General features: G+C 55.0%; 9 protein-coding genes across 9 annotated transcripts; 6 read left to right on the top strand and 3 right to left on the bottom strand.

Moving 5' to 3' along the window:
- Window positions 1-644: 644 nt before the first annotated feature.
- Window positions 645-3,436, bottom strand: QC764_200110 (uncharacterized protein; the record flags this gene model as incomplete). The annotated part of the gene is made up of 2 exons (XM_062943708.1): window positions 2,519-3,436; window positions 645-2,443 (listed from the first exon to the last, which is right to left on the bottom strand). Exons 1-2 carry the CDS (start codon window positions 2,949-2,951, stop codon window positions 645-647), a joined length of 2,232 nt encoding a protein of 743 aa, XP_062802443.1. The 5' UTR covers window positions 2,952-3,436.
- Window positions 3,278-6,003, top strand: QC764_200100 (uncharacterized protein; the record flags this gene model as incomplete). The annotated part of the gene is made up of 3 exons (XM_062943707.1): window positions 3,278-4,069; window positions 4,162-4,726; window positions 4,797-6,003. The coding sequence occupies exons 1-3, from the start codon at window positions 4,006-4,008 to the stop codon at window positions 6,001-6,003; spliced, it is 1,836 nt and encodes a 611-aa protein (XP_062802442.1). The 5' UTR covers window positions 3,278-4,005.
- Window positions 6,004-8,759: 2,756 nt separating this feature from the next.
- QC764_0029980 (uncharacterized protein) lies at window positions 8,760-9,490 on the top strand (the record flags this gene model as incomplete). Its single annotated transcript, XM_062940170.1, has 2 exons — window positions 8,760-8,855; window positions 9,209-9,490. 2 exons carry the CDS (start codon window positions 8,760-8,762, stop codon window positions 9,488-9,490), a joined length of 378 nt encoding a protein of 125 aa, XP_062802441.1.
- A 339-nt stretch (window positions 9,491-9,829) lies between these two features.
- QC764_0029970 (uncharacterized protein) lies at window positions 9,830-11,669 on the top strand (the record flags this gene model as incomplete). Its single annotated transcript, XM_062940169.1, has 3 exons — window positions 9,830-10,131; window positions 10,192-10,311; window positions 10,382-11,669. The coding sequence occupies 3 exons, from the start codon at window positions 9,830-9,832 to the stop codon at window positions 11,490-11,492; spliced, it is 1,533 nt and encodes a 510-aa protein (XP_062802440.1). The 3' UTR covers window positions 11,493-11,669.
- A 294-nt stretch (window positions 11,670-11,963) lies between these two features.
- ERC1 (ethionine resistance protein) lies at window positions 11,964-14,531 on the top strand (the record flags this gene model as incomplete). The annotated part of the gene is made up of 3 exons (XM_062943706.1): window positions 11,964-12,278; window positions 12,406-13,555; window positions 13,612-14,531. The coding sequence occupies exons 2-3, from the start codon at window positions 12,670-12,672 to the stop codon at window positions 14,529-14,531; spliced, it is 1,806 nt and encodes a 601-aa protein (XP_062802439.1). The 5' UTR covers window positions 11,964-12,278; window positions 12,406-12,669.
- Window positions 14,532-15,798: 1,267 nt separating this feature from the next.
- QC764_200070 (uncharacterized protein) lies at window positions 15,799-18,590 on the top strand (the record flags this gene model as incomplete). The annotated part of the gene is made up of 3 exons (XM_062943705.1): window positions 15,799-15,963; window positions 16,021-16,412; window positions 16,469-18,590. The coding sequence occupies 3 exons, from the start codon at window positions 15,799-15,801 to the stop codon at window positions 18,588-18,590; spliced, it is 2,679 nt and encodes an 892-aa protein (XP_062802438.1).
- Window positions 18,591-19,920: 1,330 nt separating this feature from the next.
- On the top strand, window positions 19,921-22,830 carry QC764_200060 (uncharacterized protein; the record flags this gene model as incomplete). The annotated part of the gene is made up of 2 exons (XM_062943704.1): window positions 19,921-20,167; window positions 20,234-22,830. The coding sequence occupies 2 exons, from the start codon at window positions 19,921-19,923 to the stop codon at window positions 22,744-22,746; spliced, it is 2,760 nt and encodes a 919-aa protein (XP_062802437.1). The 3' UTR covers window positions 22,747-22,830.
- Window positions 22,831-22,957: 127 nt separating this feature from the next.
- QC764_200050 (uncharacterized protein) lies at window positions 22,958-23,776 on the bottom strand (the record flags this gene model as incomplete). The annotated part of the gene is made up of 2 exons (XM_062943703.1): window positions 22,958-23,376; window positions 23,424-23,776. The coding sequence occupies 2 exons, from the start codon at window positions 23,774-23,776 to the stop codon at window positions 23,001-23,003; spliced, it is 729 nt and encodes a 242-aa protein (XP_062802436.1). The 3' UTR covers window positions 22,958-23,000.
- A 252-nt stretch (window positions 23,777-24,028) lies between these two features.
- QC764_200040 (uncharacterized protein) lies at window positions 24,029-24,897 on the bottom strand (the record flags this gene model as incomplete). Its single annotated transcript, XM_062943702.1, has 2 exons — window positions 24,029-24,226; window positions 24,298-24,897. The coding sequence occupies 2 exons, from the start codon at window positions 24,895-24,897 to the stop codon at window positions 24,029-24,031; spliced, it is 798 nt and encodes a 265-aa protein (XP_062802435.1).
- Between the last annotated feature and the right edge of the window lie 89 nt (window positions 24,898-24,986).

Here is a 24,986-nt window from a genome sequence, read left to right as displayed (position 1 = left end):
GAATATTACAGGACTAGAGAATGGAGGCAGATCGATGAGGAACCTACGGCTCACCGTTGGGCTATATACTGCTACACGTTATGTCGTGGCACCGGACAGCACTTGGCTCTTTTGGTAGTCTTTTTGTTCTTCGTCATTCCCGCCCCCCCTTCTGACCATGTTTTTTGACGCGATTAAGACCTAGCTGTTGACGATGACTTCAAACCAGAAGCGCCCAGCTCCTTGAACCACGTCACTTGTTTGGGTAGGCCGGACCACCACCACCGTTGAAACGAACAGGACCCTGTTTTCACTTCAAAGCGTGCAGCTTGGCCAGTCCAGCCACTGAGAACAGGCCTGTTCGATATTGGTTTCTTGATTGAGCCACTCGGCTTCAGCTGACTGCTGCCAAGAACCACGAATGGCGTCCAGCCATATGCGCCCAGTGAACCCCCAGTTATGATGTCATAGCCCAAGACATGCTTTACATCCCGGATCAGATGTCGAGTAAAACGCACGTGCAAGAACATCAAGCGCATTTTGCTGAGAGTGTTATGAATATTTTGCATCACGTTGACTACTCACTGAAGGTGTGTCATCAACCCTTATCGTGACACAAGTGAAGAGGATCCAAGACACAAGCAGACCATGAGTAATACACCCCTTCACCCCAAAAGTCTGGCGTGGACATCGAAAACATCATTGCGCCACCCGTCTCTCTCATTTTCTCGGATCCTTTGTGGTGCCTGTTGTGCCTCTTCCTTCCACAATTTGACGATGCTACCAGGCGCGTAAACTCCTTCGAAAACACCTTGGCCTGGCTCGCCGACACCGACACGAGCGTAGAGATCTGGGTCGTCAGGGGGTGTAAGTCTTGCCAAAACAGCCTTGAAAAAAGTCCGCAAGTCATCAGGATCAGCTATACGTGTCGCACGGAGTCTTTCCCGTGCGAACAAGAGTTCCCGGTTGGCAAAGTGCAGTGAATCCTTGATGGCCGAGGCGATCTGCATCTCGATGGTTTTGCGAATAAGGGGTTTGAGGAGTGGCTTCATGAGCCATGCCAGAAAACTGAACCTACTTCTCCGCAGGGTCCAGTTGAGTTTGTGGATGCGCACCCTTACCCCCCTTAGAGAGAGTATCTTCTCAAGTCTGTCTCTCCCAACCTCCACGTCGAGCTGGATATCCAGACCTCGCTCGTCAAGCTCAAACGAAGCAATTCCCTCATCCACCAGGCGTAAGAGCCCTGTGTGCGCCCGGAGCCAGAACCCTACCTCTTCGGCCTTGATGGACAATCCATCAATCCTGATGCGCATCAGGCTCTTTATCGCCGAAGTTGTCCGAAAGCGCGCCTTGCGGATCTCCAAGTCATTGAAGGTCTCAACTCGGAGCTTATATGGGAAAAATGAAGAATGATTGACCGTGATGCCGGGTTCCAAGATGAGATTCTCAAGCAACAAGTCGAGCTGCGGTGTTGAGATTTCAAGCCTGGGTATCGGGATGTAACTGATTGACTGGATGAGCAGTGGCACAAAAACATTGATCGAATCCGTCAGCAAATCTGTATTGGCATATTGGTGCTTGGGGGAAAGAATCTTGCCGATGGTGGTTGCGGTTTTGATGAGATTGGCAACATCCTTGTCTCTGATGACCAACTGAAAGGTTGACTGCACCTGAGCAAGAAGTCCGTCAATGTCGTCCCGTAAAGATGACCCCGAGACAAGTTGTCTCGACCTGACCCGTAATGCCTGGAACCTCTCCTCGGCGTGGTCGAAGAAGGCTGCGTCTGTAAACATTTCCTGGAGTGCGTTTCCTAGTTGCTGAATCAGGTCTTCAAAGTCCGGGTCATTCTGGCCATGATCCATAAGGTCCCTGAAGCGCCGCTCCAGCTCTTCCCACTCCTCGGCATCCCCGAATGATCGGATGAACAGCCAGAAGTTTTTCAGCGCTCGGTCCGTCTCCGGATTCCGGTCAACGTCTTGGTCAGCCGCCTCAAGAGTGTCGCGAGCAATGCGTGAGTAAACCATGGCATAGCGCTTGAGCAGTAGTGAGAGGGTCGAAACAGAGTCGGAATAGTCGCGTCGTTTTCTAAGCTTCAACACGGCCTGCTTCAACCGAAAAAGCATGGTGTCTTTTTCATCACCTTGGAGCTTGCTGATGATACTGTTTTCGGCTCCCTCAACTACGGTAGACGTGCTCCCGGTGAGCACCTGGGTAATCTCTGAGGCCTGGTTCAAGAGGTCTTCTTTGCTTGGCGGTGTCTGCGCATCCTTCCCCGGTGCCTTCAAGGATTCCTGCTCCTGAGAAGACGGTTCAAGACTTTTACCCGCTTCTTTCGAAGCCTCGGAAAGGGCAAAGGCGGTGTCTTTGAACACCTCGCGGGCAACCAAGTTGAGATCTGTGAGGAACAGGCGAAAGTCCGAATTTGTGAGAAGCAGGGAACCCACGGTTTGAAGGCTCTTGTAAGCTAAAATTCAAGAATAAATGTGTCAGTTGGCCGAGCAAGCACTGGTGTGGAAATCGACCAGATTCTCCAACAAACCTGCTGCTGTGTCAGCCTTGGCCTTTGCCTTGGCTGCCTGTTCAGCGATGTGCTCCATGTCCACCGAGACCCTCGCCCTGGTCAAGTACCAGATAAAATCTTGAATCTGATCATTGCTGTTCTTGTGTTGGAGGAGCTCAATGAGTTGGTGGACAAACTGTTTGCTGTAATGCACCAGCGCTTGGCCCGAGTCGCTCAGCTCCGTTGTGTCGAGATCTGGATTGAGGATGTCGGCAGCGAGAAGGGTTCTGAGTTTCACAATGGTCTGCTCGTTTGAGGGCATGAAACCTTTGGATAGAGCTCGAAGCATCTGGTACGTGTGCAGCTTCTGGTGCAGCTGTCTCTGCAGCGAGGTGGTGTCATCGTATTGGGGCAGCAGCGGCTCATGCTCGTCTGACAGGCGCCGGCCAGATCCAAAGCAAGACGAAAGCATGACGGCTGACTGGGCAGAGTAGAATCAAGCAGTCGGGGATGCCCAGGAGATGCAGAAGTGAAGGTTGTGTTGAACCTGTTCACGATGGATCTGGTCCTCTATTAGGAGTGACACAGATAGCGGGCAACGAAACGATGACGTAGACAGCTAGTTGCCCTTGTTGTGCTAGCAACTGCCTACCTACCACCCAACAAGCCCATGGTAGGTACGACCAATAAGAGACACCGGAATCCCGTCTTTCAACAAGAGCCTTTTCAGATGGCTCGGTTCTAAATGACCGAGGTGCGAGACTCTTTTTGACATTAGGAAAGGCCTCATTCCCTTCCCACCTCATCCCTTGTCTTTAAGACATGCTTTGGCACAGCCACAACTTGCAGCCATGTGTTTGTTCGCCCACGCACCGAAGCTCGCGTGGCATCGAATCAGAGCAGGTGATGACAGCCTTGTGCATTCGGAGCAGCGGGTTCCTGTGGCCGGATTGCGCGGGCCCAACAAGAGCCGTCCTAAAGCGCCCTGATTGTCAGGAGGCGATAGGTAGATGCCTCGTCATCAGGCACCCAAGTCCCCCAACGCACGGGCCCCATTCAGGAATTGTGTGCACCATGTACTTGGTAGAAGGCTTCCTTTCTCGGGACTCGGCGCTCAGGCACTGCCACAACCGCCCGTGATTGTTGCTCTCGGATTATCTGCAAGCGCTGAGATCGGAGTGATCGCATACAGATCCAGGTCATCTTTTTCTACACAACATCCTCCTGCTCCCCAGCAGCCCAAAAGAAAACGTTCAGTCAACCTCGCTCTTTGTGACAGCACCAAAAGACAAAAAAGACAAGCCAGGTGTGGCGCATTTCCAGGCTGATCGCTTCCCTGTCCGGCCCAAGCTCCTGCGTCACCCACCCCCTCTCCCAGTCGTTGCGCCAAGCAAACCACTGTAGGCCTCTCGGCGGCAAAGCCATCATCTTCAGGGCTCGTCGAGTCCTCGGGGCCTTGCAGGCTTCCCGATACTCACACATTCTCTAGTCTGCAGTTTCTCTGAGTGACTGCCTACATTCTGGAGATGGACTCCCACCTGAGGCGCAAGGACACCACCAAAGGTCCGCCCCTGCGCATCTTATCACTAGGTATGTTGATGGCCGGCCCTTTCTTAGCCTGCGTGCGCGCAGCGCAAAGGTTGCAAGCATAGCATACTAACGCCGTCTTTTGGGGCCTCTAGATGGTGGAGGTGTTCGCGGCTATTCCATGTTCCTGATCCTGCAAGAGCTGATGCACCGGACGTTCGTCGAAATCGAAGGTCGGGCCCCCAAACGATCCGAGATACCTAAGCCATGTGATCATTTTGACCTCATTGTTGGCACTGGCACTGGTGGCCTCATCGCCTTGATGCTTGGCAGGCTGCGTCTGGATATCGAGACATGCAAGGAACTGTATGTGCGCCTGACACGCATGGTGTTTGAGACGGACAAGACCATCGCTGGGATTCCTTATAGGTCCACGCTGTTCAAGGCGACCAAGCTGGAGGAGGCAATCAAGGAGTGTGTCAGGGAGCATACGGTGTATGAACGAGAGGGCAACGACCTGTCTGAAACGAGCAGCACGTATCCCATGTCCACTGCCTCGCGATCGAGCGCTGCCTATCCGAGAAGGCATTCGAGCAACGCGAGTGTGATCAGCTTCAGCGCCAAGAGCCCAACATCGCAGGCAGCAAGGCCCACCATTTCCTCACGCTGGGGCAATCCCAACGCCCGCTTGTATGACGAGAGGGAGAACAGGACCAAGACGTAAGTAGTTTCTGTATTCCCTCGTTTCCACCCGGACACGGCTGACTGACCCCTGATTTCATCTTTGCAGTGCCATTACAGCTGTATATCGAGGTACCCAACGAGGCGGCGCTCCGGCGCTTTTGCGATCCTACGATTCCAGAAAGGAGCCCGCTCCCGAGTTTGACTGCAAGATTTGGCAAGCTGGGAGAGCAACCTGCGCCATCGGTTTGGCTTTCAAGCCGATTCAGATCGGTCACTCGGTTTTCCACGACGATGGCGCTGGTACCTTCAACCCTTCCATCACTGCTCTGGACGAGGCAGTGGTGAATGAGTGGCCCGGCCGTGAGGTTGGCGTATTTGTCAGCGTCGGAACAGGAAAGCGTCCAAAGAGCAGTGACACAAACTCGACCTTGTGGTACGAGGGCTTCATGGGGGAGTTTGCCGAGGCCAGGAAGAGGTTGATAGCCAAGATTGAGGGCTGTGAGAAGATTCATGAGCTCATGAAAAAGGAACACCTGCCCAAGCGGGGTGTCAACATTGAGCATTATTACCGGCTCAATGTGGAGGTGGGCGTGGGAGAGTTTGGCATGAATGAGTGGAACCGGCTGGCCGAAATCAGTACCAACACCCGGCGCTATTTGGCGAGGGAGGAGGAGCAGAAGATGGTACAGGGAGCGTCATCGAAGCTGGCCAAGATTCACTTCGCCAAGTTGCGGTGGGAGCGTCTCGGATCCATGAGTGCCGCAGAGCAAGAAAAGAAGTTGCCGGAAATCTCGATGCCTCTGGCTGTTGAGTTGCCAGGCGATATTCCTGTCTTCCCTCCTCGCACAACACCCAGTCGACAGTCGTACGAGTCTGGAAGCGACATGCTTCCAAGGCCCGGTGTCAGCACGCCGTCCCCCAGAAGTTCAGGCGAGCGGTTCCCGCCTTCGCCGCTGGGCATCACGCAGCCGTACTCGAGCGCCCCTACTCTAGCCCCTCCGCCGCCTCCCCAAGGTGGTCGCCCGGCTAAGCCTCAGAACAATGACGACGCAGACCGGCTGACGGTGAATGCTCCGACGCCCTCGCAGTACCGAACGGCGTCAGGCTCAGACAAGATTGCTATTGTGAGCGCGGATGACTACCCTCGACGGTACCAAGAGCTTCCATCACAGCAGCAGCCATTACCAGTACGTGATGGACCCCCCCCCTGCCTCCCAAAACACCGCTTCCCGAGAGGCAACATTCAACCTCTGGGCGAGGAGCTGCTCCTGCGCTGCCTTACCCCCTGGATGAAGATGCACCGCCGGCTGTGAACCTGGCCAGGAAACCAAACTATGTGGCCAGATAACGGTCCCAACATAGAGAGGACGGGGAGCTGAGGGAAGACGTGAGGGGTGGTCATTGCAAGACCAACCGCTTTCGCAGCCATGAATGATGATAATGATGATGATGAATGATATCCGATATGTTATAGAATGCTAATTCTTCTGGGTATTTTGGGGTCAATGAGAGACATTGGGAGATATTGGGAGATATTGGGAGACACTGTCACAGCAAGACGCTGGGTAACAGGCTGGCGTTCAGGACTGACTGCGCAGGAGGGAGGAGCATTTTCTGTTGTTGTGATACCAATTTTAGCACTGCTTTTCAATGGCCAAACGGAATTTCACATGGCTTGCACATGGATACCGGGTCATCTTCCCTATGTACTCTCTCAAGTGTCAGTGGTGCCTGTCAAGGGGAACCGCCCTGGTAGGCCATGGCTCCGCGGGGAAGCCTTTTACGACAGAACTTGGCCAGAGACCAGAGAGACCAGTCTAGACCCGAACCCCTGCCCAAGAATGCCCAGGACCGATAGGCTAACCAGTAGGCTGGCAGCACTTTGACCCCCTGTACATAGGATGGTTGGCCCTAAGTCAGCCAAGCTCACCAGGCTTAGGGACATCAAGCTCAGGCTACGTCACAATTCTCCAACTCTATTTCGACAGGCATAAACCCATGAACCCATGAACTACATCAGATATCCATCGCGACGATCGAGACCGACCTCGGTCTACTCTAGTCAGGTGCGGAGGCCGCCGTCCGGACCAAAGGGTTGACACCATCCGACGTGCTGGCGGGCACTGCCTCGCCAGATCTTGAGTTATCACCAGTGAATCGTTTGGATGTGAGAGCAATAGTCCGCTCTTGCAAGCCCATCTTACCTACCTAGATGGGCTGGCAGCACTCTCAAACGCTGACCCCGCGTTTCCTAAATACCCAAGCCTTCAGCCGGTCGGCACTACCAGGCCAGCCCTGGGGGCTCTGGCAAGCTGGAATCGAACTCGACCCCATCTTTGACCACTCCATTGGCTACTACCCGCTGCTTTGTGGCTGCACGTATCCTGTGTGCGGGACGTGCGGGGTTGGGTTAGATTATTGGGTGCTGGTGGGCAACTCAGATGATGATGGGTCAAGGAACGACGGTTGAGCTACAATATTCTGCTCTGCATCAGACCACGCCGCATCGAGGCGCTGTGTTTGACTCTGATGGACTACTGGCCTTGAACTATTGCTTCTGGTTTCTATTCGCCCACTCTCCACAAGCCGGAAAGTGAGAGTCGAGGTCTTACTATCTTGCGTCATTGGGCACCTTTCAAGTCCTGCAGCCCTGCCTAGCCCTGTGACTGCCAGCTCCTGGCTGGCATCTCGTTGCATGATGGCTACTGGACGGAGGCATTTCCGGAGATGTGACTGCCAGAGCGAGAAAGCTGGCTCCTTGTTTCAGAGCCGACGCCACGCCGTCGCCCTTGCACCAGAGGGTGAACGGCATCCTCCGCTCACAGGGCCTGCAATTCAGGGACCAGCCATCCACCAGGTTGGTCTATCAGGGAACCCAGATCGGATCAATGTCACCTTCGCCAGGGAGCATAGGCAACGAGGGGCTTTGGGACAGACAGGTGCTTGGTGTCACAACATTCGCCGCAAAGCACGCTCGATTTGGTCATATGGTGATCAGGACGACTTCACACCCTCATGAACAGGTCTGACTCCAGAATCCCATCTCTCCTTTGTCTGGCTGGACACCACAGAGGCCACAATTGCCTGGCTTCGCTCCATTAGTGCCAGAAGAGTACCCAGAACCTGCCGCCCTCAAATATACGAGGAGCCTAGCCTGTTTGTATCGCACTAGCCAGATTAAAGGATGGGAAGTTTGGCATCTTGCTCCATCTTGAGATGTCCCCTTATCCCTGGCCGCCGGTGCGTCATTCACAGAGAGAGCCGCCTTTTGCTATCCGGACAAATCACTCACCGCCATGTACCAGAGTACCTACTTGGTTGTTTACATATACACACATGGTCCCGAATACAAAAATGTGCGTGTAGGAAGGGTCCCAGCAGCCACTTGACCCCAGCCCAGCAGCACCGCCATCAATACACTTTCTATGTCCCTGGGAAGTGGATGGCTGTTGTTCATCCGGCACATATACGCCCACGCGAATGTAAGAAATGTTTTCCTTCAGCCCTACCTTCTGTTCTCTTCTGTTTCCATGTTCCAAGAATACTCCTCTTCTTTTCTCGTACACACAGAGAGGCCTCAGACGAAGCATAAAGAGTTGGTCGTTCCAAGTCTATCTGCTTCGCGCACGACCTTTCATCACATCGTGGACCAGTCCATAGAACCTTCCACGAGGCAAAGGTTTGCGGTCTGGCTACTCGTGCTCATCCTCTTATCAGGAGTGTTCGCTCACAGCTGCCATCCTCAATACTACCTCCCTCCCTCATGTCTCCCAGTCTGGAGCCGCGGGGCAACACACCTTTTTACCTCGTCCCTTATACCACCCAGTCACCCCTTGCCCACAACCAGCTCGGCTGGCATCTCAACACGCTAATCCCAACGAGTGCTCCCAGCGCCGAAGGCTTGCATAAACGAGCCCGACGACCCCATCTCGGCCCTTTGCAAAGCTGGTCCCAAAGAAGAGGGAGCGTTATAAGTCAGCCCTACAACCAGCCATCATCCCTTGCCAATGCAGAGATTGACGGCCGTGTCGCCGTCAATAAGCTTCTCATCCAGCACAGCATACCCGTAATGTCCGACCCTACGCAAAACAATGTACCACCACGTCCCTCACGTGCGGAGAGAACAACGACGTCGTGTGGAGAGTGCAGGAGGAGGAAGCAAAGAGTGAGACACCGTCTTTTCCTTCCATGCCATGTCTTAACCGCTCATTCGAAAAGAACACCGCAAGCAAGCCTGCCAAGGCCAAGCACTCTTTCTGTGTGCCAGTCCCAGTGCCGTTGCCGTTGCCGCTGCCAGACTGTTCTTCCTTTCACTCTTATTTAGGTCACAAACGCTACTGCTAACACTGTGTCTCTGTGGCTGTTTCTCCTAGTGCAACCAGGGCCAGCCATGCAACAACTGCGCGAGAAGATACCCCCAACCGCTCTGCGAGTACAGGCCCAACAGCAGGTGCGCAATTGCATCACATGGACGGGAATGGTCTGTACCATGATAGTTGCTTACAAGCCAAGTTGTAGACGATCGAGCGCCGTAACGGCGGCGGCCGCAGCAGCGGGAGCAACACACCCGCCTGCCTTCTCCATCTCCATTCTACCACCACCTCTGAGCCCTGGTCTTTACCGGGTCGAAAACATCAGGCCCTCTTCGATACCCCCAAGGCAGCCTTCTCCTCTCGCTTCGCCATGGCCCAGAACGCCAGGGCAAGAGGTAACGGGTCCTCTTGCTGGCTGGCCCGGATTCGACACACTGGGACACTCTCCCACGGCACCGTCAACTCCCCAGTACGCCTGGAGCACTGATCGCAGCTTTCTCTACTCCCACTTATCAGCCTGCGAAGAAGGCTGTACGCAACACGCCGCGGCTGTCCATGGTGTCGTCAAAACCCTTCGTGCCTACTACCCAGGAGGGCAGGGGCTTCATCCGTGGGGAGGAGGGGGATGGGACTCGGAAAGCAGCGGGTGGGCAAACAGCTCACCCCTACCTCCGAGCATGTCTGGCGACAGCAACATACTATGGGACATATCCAGGCACCCGCCTATTCTAGAGGATGCTGATCTGTTTGCGGTCTGTAGGTTTAAGCGGCTTCTACTCACAAATGTAGTCCTGGTGCCATTTTCAATCCGGTGTGCTGATTGTTTATGGCTCTTCTTCCAGATATAAACCTCATTTCCCAGTTCAAGGCATCGTTAGATGGGAACCCAGATGCGTCGAACCCCTACATCAAGTATTATGTTCCATACTGTATTCAGTCGCGGCTCCTACAGCGTGTCGGTGTCTACACAGCTGCGTGTTTCCTCGCCGATTCTGGACATGTTGATCTCACGGCGGCCATGGCGCAGAAAAGCCAAGTATTTGAGCTCGTCAACATGCATCTCAGCTCGCAACTGTCTACCAGCGACGAGGGGATCACGGGTGTCGTTCAGCTTGTTCTCAACGAGTGGTAAGTCCGGCTGATGACTCCGACGGTTGTCATTTTGCTAACCGTACTGATACACCGCAGGCACTGGGGAAACGAAGGCGACTTGCGTGCCCACTTGAGCGGCTTGCGAGAGATGATCAGGGTCCGAGGCGGATTTCGTACCCTGGGTTTACACGGGCTGATCAGCAAGCTTGCCATCACGTAAGTATTTTGGCATCCGGGATCTTTTCTGTGCTCAGAAAACTCTGGGCTAACAAAAGAGCCATGATAGAGCCGATGTGGCCATTGCCTTATCCTCTGAAACGGCCCCTTTCCTGCGTGGCGGCGCCGAGTTTGAGTTCCGTGACAACAGTCATGTGCCGCTGCGTCTGCCGCTCAACACACCTTTTATCCCCAAACTCGCAACTTTTGCATCCTGTGGCGAAGCCCTTCGCACCCACGGCGCCGTGGCCTCTATCCTCGACGACATGCGGTTCCTCCTTGCCGCCGTCCTTGCGCTGCCCGAAGAGCCGACAGTGAAAGAGCTCCAAAAAGTGCATACGACATCAGGATGGATCCACGAAAGAATGGTGAACCTCTCCGTGGAGGGCCCGGCGCTACGTCGCCTGTCCACTGCCGCAGCCGCGGCGTCTCCTGCCCCGTCATCAGCCGCCAGCACCATTTCAGCAACGTTTAGCCCATTAGACACCAGGCCTAGTCCAGAACTGGGAGACGACTACCACAGCAGCACCAGGGGTCGGCCTCTTGGTCTGAAGCAGCAGCAACACTCTCCACTTCCTGTTCATCCCATGCAACTGCCAGGCGACGAACACTCCAGCGTGCTGCGCCTCGACGGCTCACCATCGCCAGCCCGAGCTGCAGCCTCGTCCACACACTCCACGGCGATGATGCCGTCGGATCCTCCAGATTACATCTACCAGTCGGTCCGGCTCGCCGCCATCCTCTACAGCCGAGCCATCATGCTCCGCCGTCCCTTCAAGCAGATTGTAACACCGGCGGAGCACCTACAACTTTGGAGGACCACATGGAAGGTGCCGCTGTCCACGTGGCGGTCCCTCCTCGGGGTGTTCAACTGGATTCTGCTGCCTCTTGTGTCGTCGTCGAGCACCCAGGAACAGGACTCGAACAACCACGGGCACTTTGTCAAGGGCATGTTGAACGTAAGCTTGCTGCAAATCGGGATGGAGAATTGGGAGCTGTGCGGCGGGGTTATGGACGCGTCCGTGGGCCTGCAGAGGTGGTTGTCAGGGAGCGGAGTTGAAGCTGGGGACGGTGGCAACGAGGGTCAAAAAGATGATGGGGCGGAGATGGAGAAACGGGGAGGGGAGAAATCGGATAGGGGCCAGGGACCGAAGGACAAGGGCAAGCAGGTTGCCGGGTGAAGTGCACGCCTGGAATATGATAAAAAGGCTGGCCCAAAAAGAAAATTTTAGATAGAGGAACGCTCGGTGGGATAGCCGTTCTTATTTTTCCTGTTCACTTTTGTTTCTGGACATCGATACCCCCTTTTAGTTCATGTACATGGATACCATCTTTTTTTCGCTTTGATCAATGTGGCCATGAATAGGTAGGTGTCGTGCTGAGAGCAGATAATGGGTGCCTCAACTCGTGACTCGGTCGTCTTGGGCGAATGCACAGTGACCCATTGTAAGTAGGAGACTTGTTTACTCTCTGGTGTCTTCTGGGGCCAGCCCTATTAAGGGGCCAAGGGGGCCAGAAAAGGGGTGGGGGCTTGGCAGACGTCAGCTTTGGTGTGTTGGTTCGAGGTAATGTCTGGTACTGGGTTGGGGGAGGGGGATGCGGAGGGGGAGGGGTTCGTAACAAATTACGGTCAGCCTTAATGTCACAATCACGAGAAATAAAAGCATGCTCTCGAAACTGAATCATGGGACAGTATGCTCTTTGTATTGTTCCGACTAGAGTTTTGTTGTGTCTGATTGCAAGCTGTTGGCGGACGATATCATCATCTCCCGACCAAGCAAATCGGCACCAAACCTCGAGCTCTATTTTACGTAAAGGCCAGTGGTAACTCCAACCTTTCAACGAGATGCTGCAGTTGGCCAAACTCATCCGTCATACGTGCAGAAGCAAGATAGCAGCATCGCCATTGACGAGACATTGGGGCTCAATGCTGGACAGACCCCAACAGAGCTGATTGGGTAGACTCCGTTAGTAGAATCGTTACGTTATTTAATTGGGATTGGTCTGAGATAACAGACGGCGTGCTTGCATTCCCGGCAACCTCGCAGCTTTACTTCCAGCGCTGTATTTGAACGATAACTGATTGATACTTAGGCCGTTGAATGCTGAAAGTGGATGTAGGCACAAGTTGGAGGTTGTAAAGCCAACCCCACACCTCAACAGCCAGACGCTCGAGTAAAGAGAGCTGCAACATCTTACTTTCTGGCTTGAATCTGTCCAACAGCTCCTCTGCGGCAACTGGTAGATACGTTGAGTGCTCTCTTGCGAGCCGAGATTCGCTAGGCGTTGCCTGGCTTAACCGCTTTCTTATCTTTCCATGTCTAGTAGATGTCCATACCTATGTACCTATGTACCTAGATGTGTGACGTTCCTGCAAGACGAGCAGGACAGTCCGCTCATCTTCATTCTCCAATGTTTGGCTCCGCGTGGGGCCTGGTTATCAGCTTAGCTGCAATGTCTATAGGCTGTCGAGGAAAGGGGCGACAAATCCACCCGGCTCATCGACTGGAGATCTCCGACATCGAAACAACCGGCTCAAGATGCCGGACCCTATATCTGAGCATTTCCTCCCACCATCATCGGGGAAGTTCGTTCCAACTCCTGTACAGCAACTGGCCGCCGTGCATGATGGCACACGATGGCGTTGCCCACAGGGCAGAGGCCTCTGATCACCCTCCGAACGAAAGAACATCCCTCTTGACAAAGCCGGCATCGGTATATTCGTCATCATCAGACACCGGACACGCTGCTTCATCCGAAATCTTCATGTTCCCTCAATACCGGCTATGGCTCGACGAATTGTGGCTGCTCACACGCACGTCGCTTCCCGTCATCCTCGCGTACATATTGCAGAACTCGTTGCAGACAGTCTCGGTGCTCATTGTCGGCCGGTTGAGTCCCGAGGCTCTTGCTACAGCCGCCTTTTCGTACATGTTCGCCATGGCCACGGCGTGGCTGATTGCTCTTGGCGGCACGACTGCTCTGGATACACTCGCATCAAGCAGTTTTACCGGCTCGTCCAACAAACACGATCTGGGTGTCCTGCTGCAGCGAGGCCTGGTGATCTTGACCTCTTTCTATGCGGTTGTGGCCATCATATGGGCCTTTTCTGAACACTTGTTTCGCGCTCTAGGCCAAGAGGAGTTTATCTGCGTACAGAGCTCCAAGTTTCTCCGGTATCTGATCCCCGGCGGTCTCGGTTATGTCTGGTTTGAGGCCATGAAGAAATACTTGCAGGCGCAAGGTGAGCATGGCTCCTGCTCAGAGGAAACGTCCAGATCCACACTAACGCGATGACAGAAATCTACCGACCAGGAACATACGTGCTGTTGCTCACCTCTCCGATGAACGCACTGCTCAACTGGCTCTTCATCCACCGGCTGGGATTCGGTCTGTATGGCGCCCCCATGGCCACCGGCATATCATACTGGAGCTCATTCCTCTTGCTTGTGGCGTATGCTGCCTTTGTGCGGGGGAAGGAGTGCTGGGGAGGCATTGACGTCCGAAGAGCCGTCTCCCACATGGGACCTTTCGCTCACCTTGCGCTCATGGGCGTTGTACATGTCGGGACAGAATGGTGGGCTTTCGAGATCGTTGCACTTGCAGCGGGCCGTCTGGGGACAATTCCTCTGGCGGCACAATCCGTCATCATGACCGCGGACCAGATCATCAACACAATCCCGTTCGGCCTTGGCGTCGCTGCTTCGGCGAGGGTTGGAAACCTCCTCGGCGCACACAATTCGAGGGGAGCGGCCCAGGCTGCTCACTCAGCCGCCATCCTCAGCACGATAGCAGGGACTTTGATCTTGATAATACTCATGGCCTCACGCAACGTCTTTGGGCGAATCTTCAACGACGATGAGCGGGTGGTGAAGCTCGTGGCTGAAGTGATGCCGTATGTAGCCTTGTTCCAAATCGCCGACGGGCTCAACGGATCCTGCGGCGGTGCACTGCGCGGCATGGGCCGGCAATGGGTTGGAGCTGTGGTGAACCTGATCAGCTACTACGGAGGGGCGCTCCCCGGCGGCATCTACCTTGCCTTCCACGGATGGGGTCTCGTCGGACTATGGGTCGGGCAGTGCGTTGCGCTGTATCTAGTCGGGGCTCTAGAGTGGGTGATTGTGGGGGTGAGCAACTGGGAGACAGAGGTTGAGAGGGCCATCGCCAGGTTGGAAGCTGGGGGGCTTGGCAACTCGGATGGCGGTTTGGAGTCGGTGTAAAGATAGGTACCATCCTCTACCTTGGCAGTCAGGTGGTGAACGGCTAACCTGTGCCAATCAAGTGCTGCAGGTAGTGTGCTGCAGAAGGCTGACAGGCGCCAATGAGAAGGCCGAAGAGCCTGCAAGACTGCAGCTTTGGTCAGGATCCGGCCTCGTCTTGCATGGCCATTGATGGCCCCATTTGCTGGCCTGATTTGTCTCTTTTGGTCGAGCTACGAGGCGAATAAGAAGGCGCCGTTGCAGAACGAGCAGCCAGACCAAGCCCGCCTGTAGCAGCAAGGCGAGCGAGAAAAGGCAGTTGGGCAGAGACGCATGCATGCAACGGATAGATAAATTCGATCTGGCTCCAGGTTGGTGCTTTAATAAACAGTGCCACCGGGGGGAGGGATGGGTCTATGGGAAACGAGGAGAATCCAATCCATCGTACATACCTACACACTACTTACTACCTTACATAGTGCTTCATTCCACCTGTTTAACATGCGCACACACACACACACACACACACACACACACACTCACACTCAACACAGCACAGCACAACACAACAGGCACAAGAGAAACAGACAACAGACAACACAGCTAACGCTGAGGATGTGAGAGATGAGAAGAAGTGACAAGGTTGGAGGAGAACCAAGCCCAATCCCAAACCCAAGCCAAGTCTTTGCCAGACCTTGTCAGCTGATCACACATGCCGGGTGGCTCGAGCGCTCTTGTGGCGGCCTGTGACTGGCCGCAAGGCAGAGTTACAGCCCCGCTCCCCCTCCTTGCCGGCTCCATCTAGGACAAGCCGCCACCAGCCAATCATATAGCGCCATGGCCCTGCCACAAGGCTAATCCAGAGCCGAGTGGTCCTTTTCCAGCTCAGCACAGCCTTACTGTGTGTGAGAGGTGTGCGTGTGTGTGTCGCTCGCCCACCTATCCTATCCTATCCCATCCCACCCCCCGACGGTGCGGCCTCAAACCTCATTCTCCTGCCTGCCTTTCTCCCCCCGCACCCACCACGCCGTCTGCTGCTGTCGCTGTTGTTGACGCTGTCGCCATCAATTCGTCTCTACTACCGCACCTTTGAACGCTGCCGAACCATTGGGCCCTTCGGTTGCTCCTCACCATCTCAGCTCTTGGTATCTCTCATTCTCTAGGACCACCGCAAAGGCGGCACACACATCGGATTGCCGTGTCTTTTGGGTCTCTGGCTGTTGCGCCTGGGCCCCGTGCTTTTGCCCAACAGTCGTCCTCGTGCACCACCACCATCACCACCACCACCATGGAGCCTTCTTCCAAACGCCGGAGGCTTGCCCCCAAAGTCGCCGATCCGCCCGTCCTGCCTCCTCACGCTCCGGCGTCCGTCCCGGTCCCGGTCCCGGTCCCGGCTTCAGCACCTCCACATACTCAGGCGCAGCCTCCGCCACACGGTTTCCCCCAAGAACAGGTGCGTATCGTGTCGCCCTTGTTCACCTGCCCGCCGGAGCACTAACGGTGTCGACAGCTTCCACCTCCTCACTATGCGCCCACCGAGTCTGTTGCGCCGCCACCCGAGCGGCACGAGTTCGAGGCTTTTGCTCGGCATCTCCAAGATGCCGCCATGCACATCCACCAGCAAACACTGAAGCCACAGCATACCAGCGTGTCGGTGCTCATGCTGCGATGGGAGGATGACACTTCCGTGGAGCAGGACCTGCTGGCATTGGAAAAGGTGTTTATTGAGCGTTACAACTATCACACTGACAAGTGGGCAATCCCCACGGTACCAAATCCAAGCATCAAGCTCGGTGTTCAGATGGCCTCGTTTCTGGACAATGCCCGCCCAGATCATCTCTTGATTATATATTATGCTGGCCATGGCTATGTTGGTTCCGACAACCAACTGTACTGGGCCTGGTAGGTTATCAAAGGTCTCGATGCTGGGGTCTCGATGTGCTAATACTCTGCTCTAGCAATGCTCGTGAGGATGCTGCCAAGCTGAAGTGGGACGGTGTCCGGTGCCTGTTTGAGGATGCACAGTCCGAAATACTGCTCCTCCTTGACTCATGTGCCATCCCCAATGCGCCCATGGCTGGGAGCAACGTAGCCAAGCAAGCCATTGCGGCATACACCCCAGAGCAGACCCCCTTTGAGCCCGGCCCTCGCTCATTTACCGCCTCTTTGACCGACACACTTCACAAGCTGAGTCTCACGAGTCGCCCTTTTAGTGCTCAACGATTATTCGATGATCTTCGACAACAAAGACAGCATGAGAGCGCACAAGCTCTGGTCAGACTGGCCAACGGGGCCAGCAAGCAACCCGTGGCCCATGAAAGGATACCTGCTTTGTTTACGCTTACCCACACTAGGGGGCATGGAATCATTCTGGTACCTCTGGACCCCAAAGCCGCCCAGCTTCAGTCGCCTCCCCAGTCTGCAGACACGGATCTTCAGGGTACGTGGAAGTCCGGCCGTGACGACCGGCCCTTGAGCTCTGAGGAGGTGATGGGCCTGACGTTTGACGAACAAAGAGTCTTGGTGTGTACCACGTTTGTTGGCGAGGCGAGTCCCGACATGGCGTTTTTTAATCAGTGGCTTCACAACACGCCTCCTGCAGCGTCAAAAATCAAGGTGGAAGGCATGTTCCTGGGCCCTCCCACGATGCTTCTCATATCCATGCCCAACAGCGTGTGGAATGTTGTTCAGCACGACAAGGTGTGCTGCTTCCTGGGCTCCATTGGGTCACATAATATGATCCACCTTTACGAGCGACTGGTAAATCAGGCTGCCAACGGTTCGCTGCAGCCAAAAGAGCTAGATGAGAACCGCACGGCGTTCGAAGCTCGCCCACCTGCCAAGGGTAGTCCATCCGCTACTCGGCGCGAGCAAGCTGTGGCTCAGTTCGTCCCCATTCAACAGGAAACACCGGGGCGTCAGGCGGATTCACGTTCACAACCGGCAGTGGTCAACGGGGGGGCGATATCAGCGCCACCTCCGGCACCCCAAGGCCAGCAGCCTTCCGCTGTCCCCCAGGAAGAGGTGGAGGAATCAGCTGAAATGAAAGAAGCGGCAGAGCAGCTCAAAGCACTGAGCCATGTCCGTCACGTTAGTGATGACGGCCTATCGGCCCACGATCCCTCAAACACACGAATAGGGGACAGCATCGCCGTGCGACATGCCGGCGATCCCGGATCGCCCCCAGTTGAAGTGGCTGGGCCAACGGCCGACGAGATCCAATATGCCCCCGAATATGGGACTCCTACCGCTAAGTCCAAAGCTCGGAGGCCCCTGCAGAAACAAACTCCCAAGCAGGATACCCTTTGTGACCTCTGCAGTCATGCACCTTTCAAGGATTCCTCGTCGCTCCGAAAGCATGTCGCTGCCGCCCACACAAGACCCTTTCCTTGTGCCTTCTCCTTCGCCGGCTGCCCGAGCACATTTGGCTCCAAAAATGAGTGGAAGAGGCACATCGCATCCCAGCATCTGTGTCTGCAGTATTATCGATGCTCTTCGTGTCCGCAGAGCAGTCCCGATGGCAAAGGCAACGAGTTCAACCGCAAGGACTTGTTCACGCAACATCTTCGGCGGATGCATGCTCCGTTCGCCATCAAAAAGTCCATCGCCAAGGGCGACAGCAAACTGCAAGTGGAATGGGAAACTCATGTCAAGGAGATGCAGGCCTCTTGTTTGGTGACGAGGAGGCAACCACCACAACGCTCGGCCTGTCCGAAACAAGACTGCCAAAGTGTTTTTGAAGGACCCGGGTCCTGGGATGAGTGGACCGAACACGTCGGCCGCCACATGGAAAAGGGTGAGGCCCAGCAAATGGGCGTTGACAGCCTACTGTCTGATTGGGCGCTGGAGGAAGGTATCATTGAACGAGTGGAGGACGGGGAATACAAGCTTACAAGTGGGAATGGGAATGGAAACGGGGTTGCTGAGAGGGACTCCAACGGTCACGGCAACGGCAGCGGCAGCAGCAACAGCAATACCAACAACTCTTTTTTGGTGGATGGTGGGAAGAGGGAGGACGAAGACCCGTCCATCACTGTAGCGATAACGTTGCCGATGGCTGACGATATGGAGGTGGATTGAATGGGTTTTTCTTTTTTCGCAAAAGTCGGTATGCAGGCGAAACTCGCAGTATCTTCTATTTCTGGAACGAATATCAAGACACCGCTTATGAAGGCATGTATAACAAGAAGTCGATTTGGTACATTTTTGTTTTGTCCTAGGGGGTCCAGGGCAGGGTCGGAATACAAATCAAGGCTGGCAATTGTGCGCAGGGATTTGGGGTCTTTTACTGTAGGAAGCATTTGGGTTGTCCAGCACATCGGGCGGTGGCTGACCTGTTGACGTCGAGCCCCCTCCCCCCAACATGGAGTGTATTTACTGGAAGAGTCAAGGGGGTTTTATGGGATCATTTGAGCTGGCAGAGCTCGATCTTACTAGCGACGTAAATCCGTTGTGTCTACTATCCCTTCACCAGCACGGCAGTTTGTCTATTCAGGGACCACCACACAATAAAATTCCACGTCTTTTAGTCGCCCTAAACATTTCCATCTACACCCGCTCGATCCGGCTTTAGCTTCTCCACCAACCGCTGAACCAACTGGCCATCAGAGCGAAAAACACGGCAGCAGGGCCACAACGAGATGAAGCTACCGCCGCCCTGCAGCAACTTGGCGCGGCCGGTCGGGATGGTGATGGACATGGCTCTAGCCGGGGCTTCTCCAGCCCGCATTCGGCCCTTTATGGCGTGCATGGCACAACGGTTTTCTTGTCGGGCCGGGGGATGGCTCCACCTCCAATCCTACCAGACTCGGGGGGACAAGCCAATCGAAGCAAATATGGTGCGGGGAGAAAGCTGGTCTGGGGACGAAGAACGGCTGTTGACCGTCGCTCACCATGTCATACTCCGTACCGGCCGGGGAAGAAGCGGGCCTTCTCGCTCCACCACACCTTGCCGGCCAGGTTGAAGACGTTGGGCAGAGCCGGTGAAGAGACTAGGTGCCAAGCTTCACCAACATCACATACTGCTGTATGTCGCTGGCTTGAGATGTCAAACGGCCCTTTTGCCTTGCCATTCGGAGGTCTTGTCAAGACTGCAATGGACCTCCTCTGTCCACACTGCGGAGTTTCTTCGTGACGGAGCGCACTGCAACTCCTTGCCATATGGTTAATCGACAGGGGAGAGTGGAAGAATGGCGTAGATGGGATCGACAGCAGTGTCACCATGATCCGTGGTTGCCATGACCGAGCACCGCAGAACCAGAATGCGGGGTGGTGGGCTTGTGATGTAGATGTGTGCATCCACATCCCTCGCGGGGATAAATAGCGCTCCCAACCCCTTACTTGCCGTTCCAATGGTCAACCTCCTAGGTGCCGCTGTCCGTGTGAATATCCTACGTGCCAGAGGGACAACATGATCGGACCTCGTCTTCTGGGTCTCGGGCTGTTGGCCGGGCTCAGCTCGGCCGCCATCGCGCCCAAGGCTGTCGCTGTCGCTGTCGCTGTCGAACGCCCTTTGAGCGAGTGCCCTGGCTACAAAGCCTCCCACGTCAAGACCACCTCATCCGGGCTCACGGCCGACCTGTCGCTGGCCGGTCGCGCGTGCAACACCTACGGAACGGACTTGGAGAAACTCCGTCTCGAGGTCACCTACGAGACTGGTAAGTGTTCTGCATCTCTTCAAAACTCCCGGCGCCCATCTCTCCCTCCCACTAACAGCCCGCCAGATAACCGCATCCACGTCAAGATTCAGGACACCAACGATGCTGTCTTCCAGGTCCCGGAATCTGTGTTTCCTCGTCCCAAGGGCTCTGGATCGAACGCTAAGCGGTCGGCGTTGGAATTCAAGTACAAGACGAATCCCTTTTCGTTCTCAGTCGTCCGGCGCAAGACCGGTGAGGTTCTGTTTGACACCTCCGCCGCCCCCCTCGTCTTCGAGTCCCAGTACCTGCGCCTGAGAACCAAGCTTCCCAACAACCCCAACCTGTATGGCCTCGGTGAGCACTGGGATCCGTTCCGTCTCAATACCACCAACTACATCCGCACGATGTGGTCCCAGGACTCGTTTGCCACGCCTGAGGGGGCAAATTTGTATGGCAGCCATCCCGTGTACTACGAGCACAGGAAGACGGGCACTCACGGCGTCTTTTTCCTCAACTCTAACGGCATGGACATCAAGATCGACAAGGACAAATCAGGACAGTTCCTCGAGTACAACACCATCGGAGGCGTGTTTGACTTTTACTTCATGGCCGGCCCAACCCCGATTGACGTTGCGCGCCAGTATGCCGAGGTCGCGGGACTCCCCGCCATGATGCCGTACTGGGGTCTGGGTTACCACAACTGCAGGTATGGCTACCGTGACATCTATGAGGTCGCCGAGGTAGTATACAACTACAGCCAAGCCCAGATTCCCCTCGAGGTCATGTGGACAGATATCGACTACATGGACCAGAGAAGGGTGTTTTCCAACGACCCCGAGAGGTTCCCGATGCCCGTCTACCGAAGTCTTGTTGACCACCTCCACAAGAACCAGCAGAAATATATCGTGATGGTCGATCCCGCTGTCGGATACGCCGATTATCCTGCTTATCATCGTGGTGTCGAGGACAGCGTCTTTCTCAAGCGCGACAACGGATCCGAGTATCTTGGTGTCGTCTGGCCTGGTGTCTCCGTCTTTCCTGACTGGTTCTCTACGAACATTACCACGTACTGGAATAACGAGTTTTCTCTGTTCTTCTCCAGAGACACCGGTGTCGATATCGACGGCCTCTGGATCGACATGAACGAGCCCTCCAATTTCCCCTGCTTCTTCCCCTGCAGCGATCCCTTCGCGGCTGCCGTCGGTTTCCCGCCCACCCCGCCACCTGTGCGCAGCCACTCCGAGCGCCCTCTCCCAGGCTGGCCGTGTGAATTCCAGCCAGAGGGCACCCAGTGCAAGCGCGATGAAGTGCCCCAGATCGCGGCTCCAGCTGCTCGGGATTTTGTCCCCCTCAGCAACCCCCACGCCGGTCCCGTGACCAAGTGGAAGGGTCTTCCCGGTCGTGACCTGTTGTTCCCCAAGTATTCCATCCACAACAAGGCCGCCTACATGGATTCGTGGAACGCTGACAAGGGCGGCATCTCCAACAAGACCGTGAACACAAACACCATTCACGAGAACGGCCTCGCCGAGTACGATGTCCACAACCTTTACGGCTCCATGATGTCAACCTTTTCCAGCGATGCCATGCTTGCCAGACGTCCCGGTCTTCGCCCTCTGGTCATCACTCGTTCCACCTTTGCCGGCGCCGGCGCTTCAGTCGGTAAGTGGCTGGGAGACAACGTTGCCGACTGGGCTGCTTATCGCGGAACCATCCGAGCCATGATGGCATTTGCCGCCATCTACCAGGTTCCCATGGTCGGTGCTGATGTGTGCGGTTTCGCTGGCTCGACCACGGAGGAGCTCTGCGCCCGCTGGGCCACCCTTGGTGCCTTCGCTCCGTTCTACCGCAACCACAACGAGTACCCCCCTGCCATCTCGCAGGAGTTCTACCGCTGGGAGAGCGTTACCAAGGCCGCCCGCAAAGCCATTGATATCCGCTACCGCCTTCTCGATTACATCTATACCGCCATGCACAAGCAGACCGTTGACGGCACCCCCCTCATCAACCCCGTCTTCTACCTGTACCCCAACGACGCCAACACGTTCGGCCTTGAGAACCAGTACTTCTATGGCCCTGGCCTCCTCGTGGCACCTGTCACCCAGGAGGGCTCCACCAGCGTCGAGGTGTACCTCCCCAAGGATATCTTCTATGATTTCTACACCCACAAGAAGATCCAGGGTCAAGGTCGCACCATCCGCCTCGCGAATCAAGGTCTGTCCGACATTCCCCTCTTCCTTCGGGGCGGTGTTATTGTTCCAGCCCGCGTCAAGTCGGCCATGACCACCACCGGGGTCCGTGAGCAGAACTTTGAGCTTCTCGTGCCCGTTGGTTCCGATGGCACTGCCACAGGTACTCTCTACCTTGATGACGGTGTTAGCGTCGAGCAGAAGGGCACTACCGAGATTACTTTCCGCTACGCCCGCGGTGTCTTGACGGCCAAGGGCAAGTTTGGCTTCCAGACCAAGGTCAAGATCACCAAGGTCACCGTCATTGGAGCTGGCAAGCGCAAGAGAGATGAGACGGTCGAGACGACGGTGGAGGTTGAGCAGCCGCTCACTAGGGAGTTTGAGATTACCGTTGGCGATTTGGAGTAATTCAAGAATGGACTGACAGTCCAGGATGTATAATAAATTTGAATTGATAGAACAACATGTACACACTTTTGACTTTCTTCGTTCAGTTTTGATTTAATGTCTTCCATTGGCGTTATGTGACGTCAATCATAATGAGATGTCATCTTGGGCAGGGGACACGCAATAACCCCCTGATGGGCAGGTTTATACAAATATCACACAACACCGTCTCTTCAAACTCATAGCAGTGTATAAAGCTTATAAAAATGTCATGCTTATCCAGTCTGACATACAGTGCCCCTAACGAAACCACCAGCACTTTCATGCAACACCTGCACATCATCAGCCCACTGGACGATCCTCCTCATTCTCCTGCTTGCTCCGCTGGCTCCAGACAGGAGGCTCGTCCCGTCCCTCCTCCTCGGCCTTGTCTCCTTCTTCCTTGGTCTTGTGCACAGTGGTGGCCTTGTGCTCCGCAGGCGAGTAGACGGTGTACAAAATGAGCGGGTTAGGACCAGTATTGAGAAACTGGTGCTTGGTCCCCGCAGGCACGACGACCATGTCCCCGGCTTTGATACCCCGCTCCTCTCCTCCAACCTGTGCAAGACCTTTGCCTGAAGTGAAGGTGAGGATCTGATCCACCGTGTGAATCTGCCTCGGCTGTCGTTAGCACCCACTCACCCCGACCAAGACGGCACTGTGAGGTAATACATGCCTCTTCCCCTATGTCACCTCCTACCGGCACCGTCATGAGGACAACCTGCGAGTACAGTCCTGTCCAAAGCACACGACGAAACTCTCCTGATTCGGACGGCAACGCCGTCGTCATGTCAGGAAAGTACACCATCCTGTGCGCAGGTGGCTCTTCGTTGGGCTTTGGAAACGGCGGCATTTTGTTTCTTGTCGAACCCGATACGGGACGAACTGTATTCAGGGGGGGTGCGTGTATTTGACGGGATGAATGGTCGGCCGGGCGGAGCGTGATACAATGAAGGCGGGCAGCTGCTGTGAACCAAGAGGATCTTAGACGTACAGGCGGCACAGTGAGCATTATTCTTGTAAAGCTTTGGTGGTATTTCCGGCCTTGAAAAAGTAAAAGGTCTTAACTCTAAAATACACTAGGGCTTGCGATGCAATATCTGGAGAGATAGAATCATGGATGTCAAATCAATACGTCATCATTCAGCTGACGACACAGGCACGATATACATACACCCATCTCCCAACTCCAACATTTATCATCTTGGCGTGGAAATTGTTACAGTCTCCATTTATACGAGCACATATCCAAGAATAGCAAAACTCAGCCTTCAAAATCCAACTCCTCGTAGTATCTATAGACGCCGTTGGAATACTTCTGTCGCCGTGAGCTCTCCAAATAGCTTTCGATCCTTGGACGCTCCGCGACAGCTTTGTGAAGCGCAAAAACCTTCCCATGTTTGCCCTCACGCTCCAACTTGGTCGTTGCCTTAGGAAACATGAACATCAAACCGTCCAAGCACTGTGAAACGCGCAACCGGGTCAGAAAACACGCGCAAAGCACGAGAACCAAATTCTTGTGGTGCAACGTACCTGGAACAGGACCAAGTCTGCGTATGTCAACTTTCCACCATAGAGCCACGGACCGTCGCCGCTGGCCTTTGACTCCAACACACGTTGAAAATACCCCAAGAACTTGGGGAGCCTGTTTTTGACGTAGTCCTCGGCCTTTCTCTTGCTCTCCTCCTTTTGGTCCTCATAGTACAGACCTGTGGCAATTGGGTGGTGGCAGTCATGAGGCTCGTTGCTCAAGCCATCAAGAGCTGTGAGGACAAGGCTGTTGATCCTGTACAGCCCATCAGGATCATTTTCCAGGTCGGTCACCAGCCCCAAACGAGGCCCCAAATACAAGAGAATATTGGGTGTCTGGCTGATGACGAGGTCTCCGTGCTGCAGAAACGGTGGTGCAAAGAGCGGGATGTTGGTTTCGTCCTTGGGTTGCTCACCACTGTTGTATGCAAGAACATCGTTTATGCCATCCTCGAGGTGGGCCGTGTCGACGTACTCAGCACCGGCTTCTTCCAATGTTAGACGGATATGTTCTCCGCGGCCGGGAAGCCCAGGCCAGTAGATGAGACGGTATGGCACATCCTTGGAAGACTTTTGTCGTTTGGCTGGGGTTTCAGATGCCATTGTCACTGGCTAGGGGTCACGCTTCCGGCAAGATTGTATATTGCTGGAGAGATGGTGACAGTGAGTCAGGTTTGTTCTTCCACCGAGGG

The sequence above is a fragment of the Podospora pseudoanserina genome, chromosome 2 (genome assembly GCF_035222485.1).
Source record: "Podospora pseudoanserina strain CBS 124.78 chromosome 2, whole genome shotgun sequence".
Classification (NCBI taxonomy): domain Eukaryota; kingdom Fungi; phylum Ascomycota; class Sordariomycetes; order Sordariales; family Podosporaceae; genus Podospora; species Podospora pseudoanserina.
Note: the sequence above shows the minus strand (reverse complement) of the source record. Positions and strands in the feature narration are given on the sequence as shown.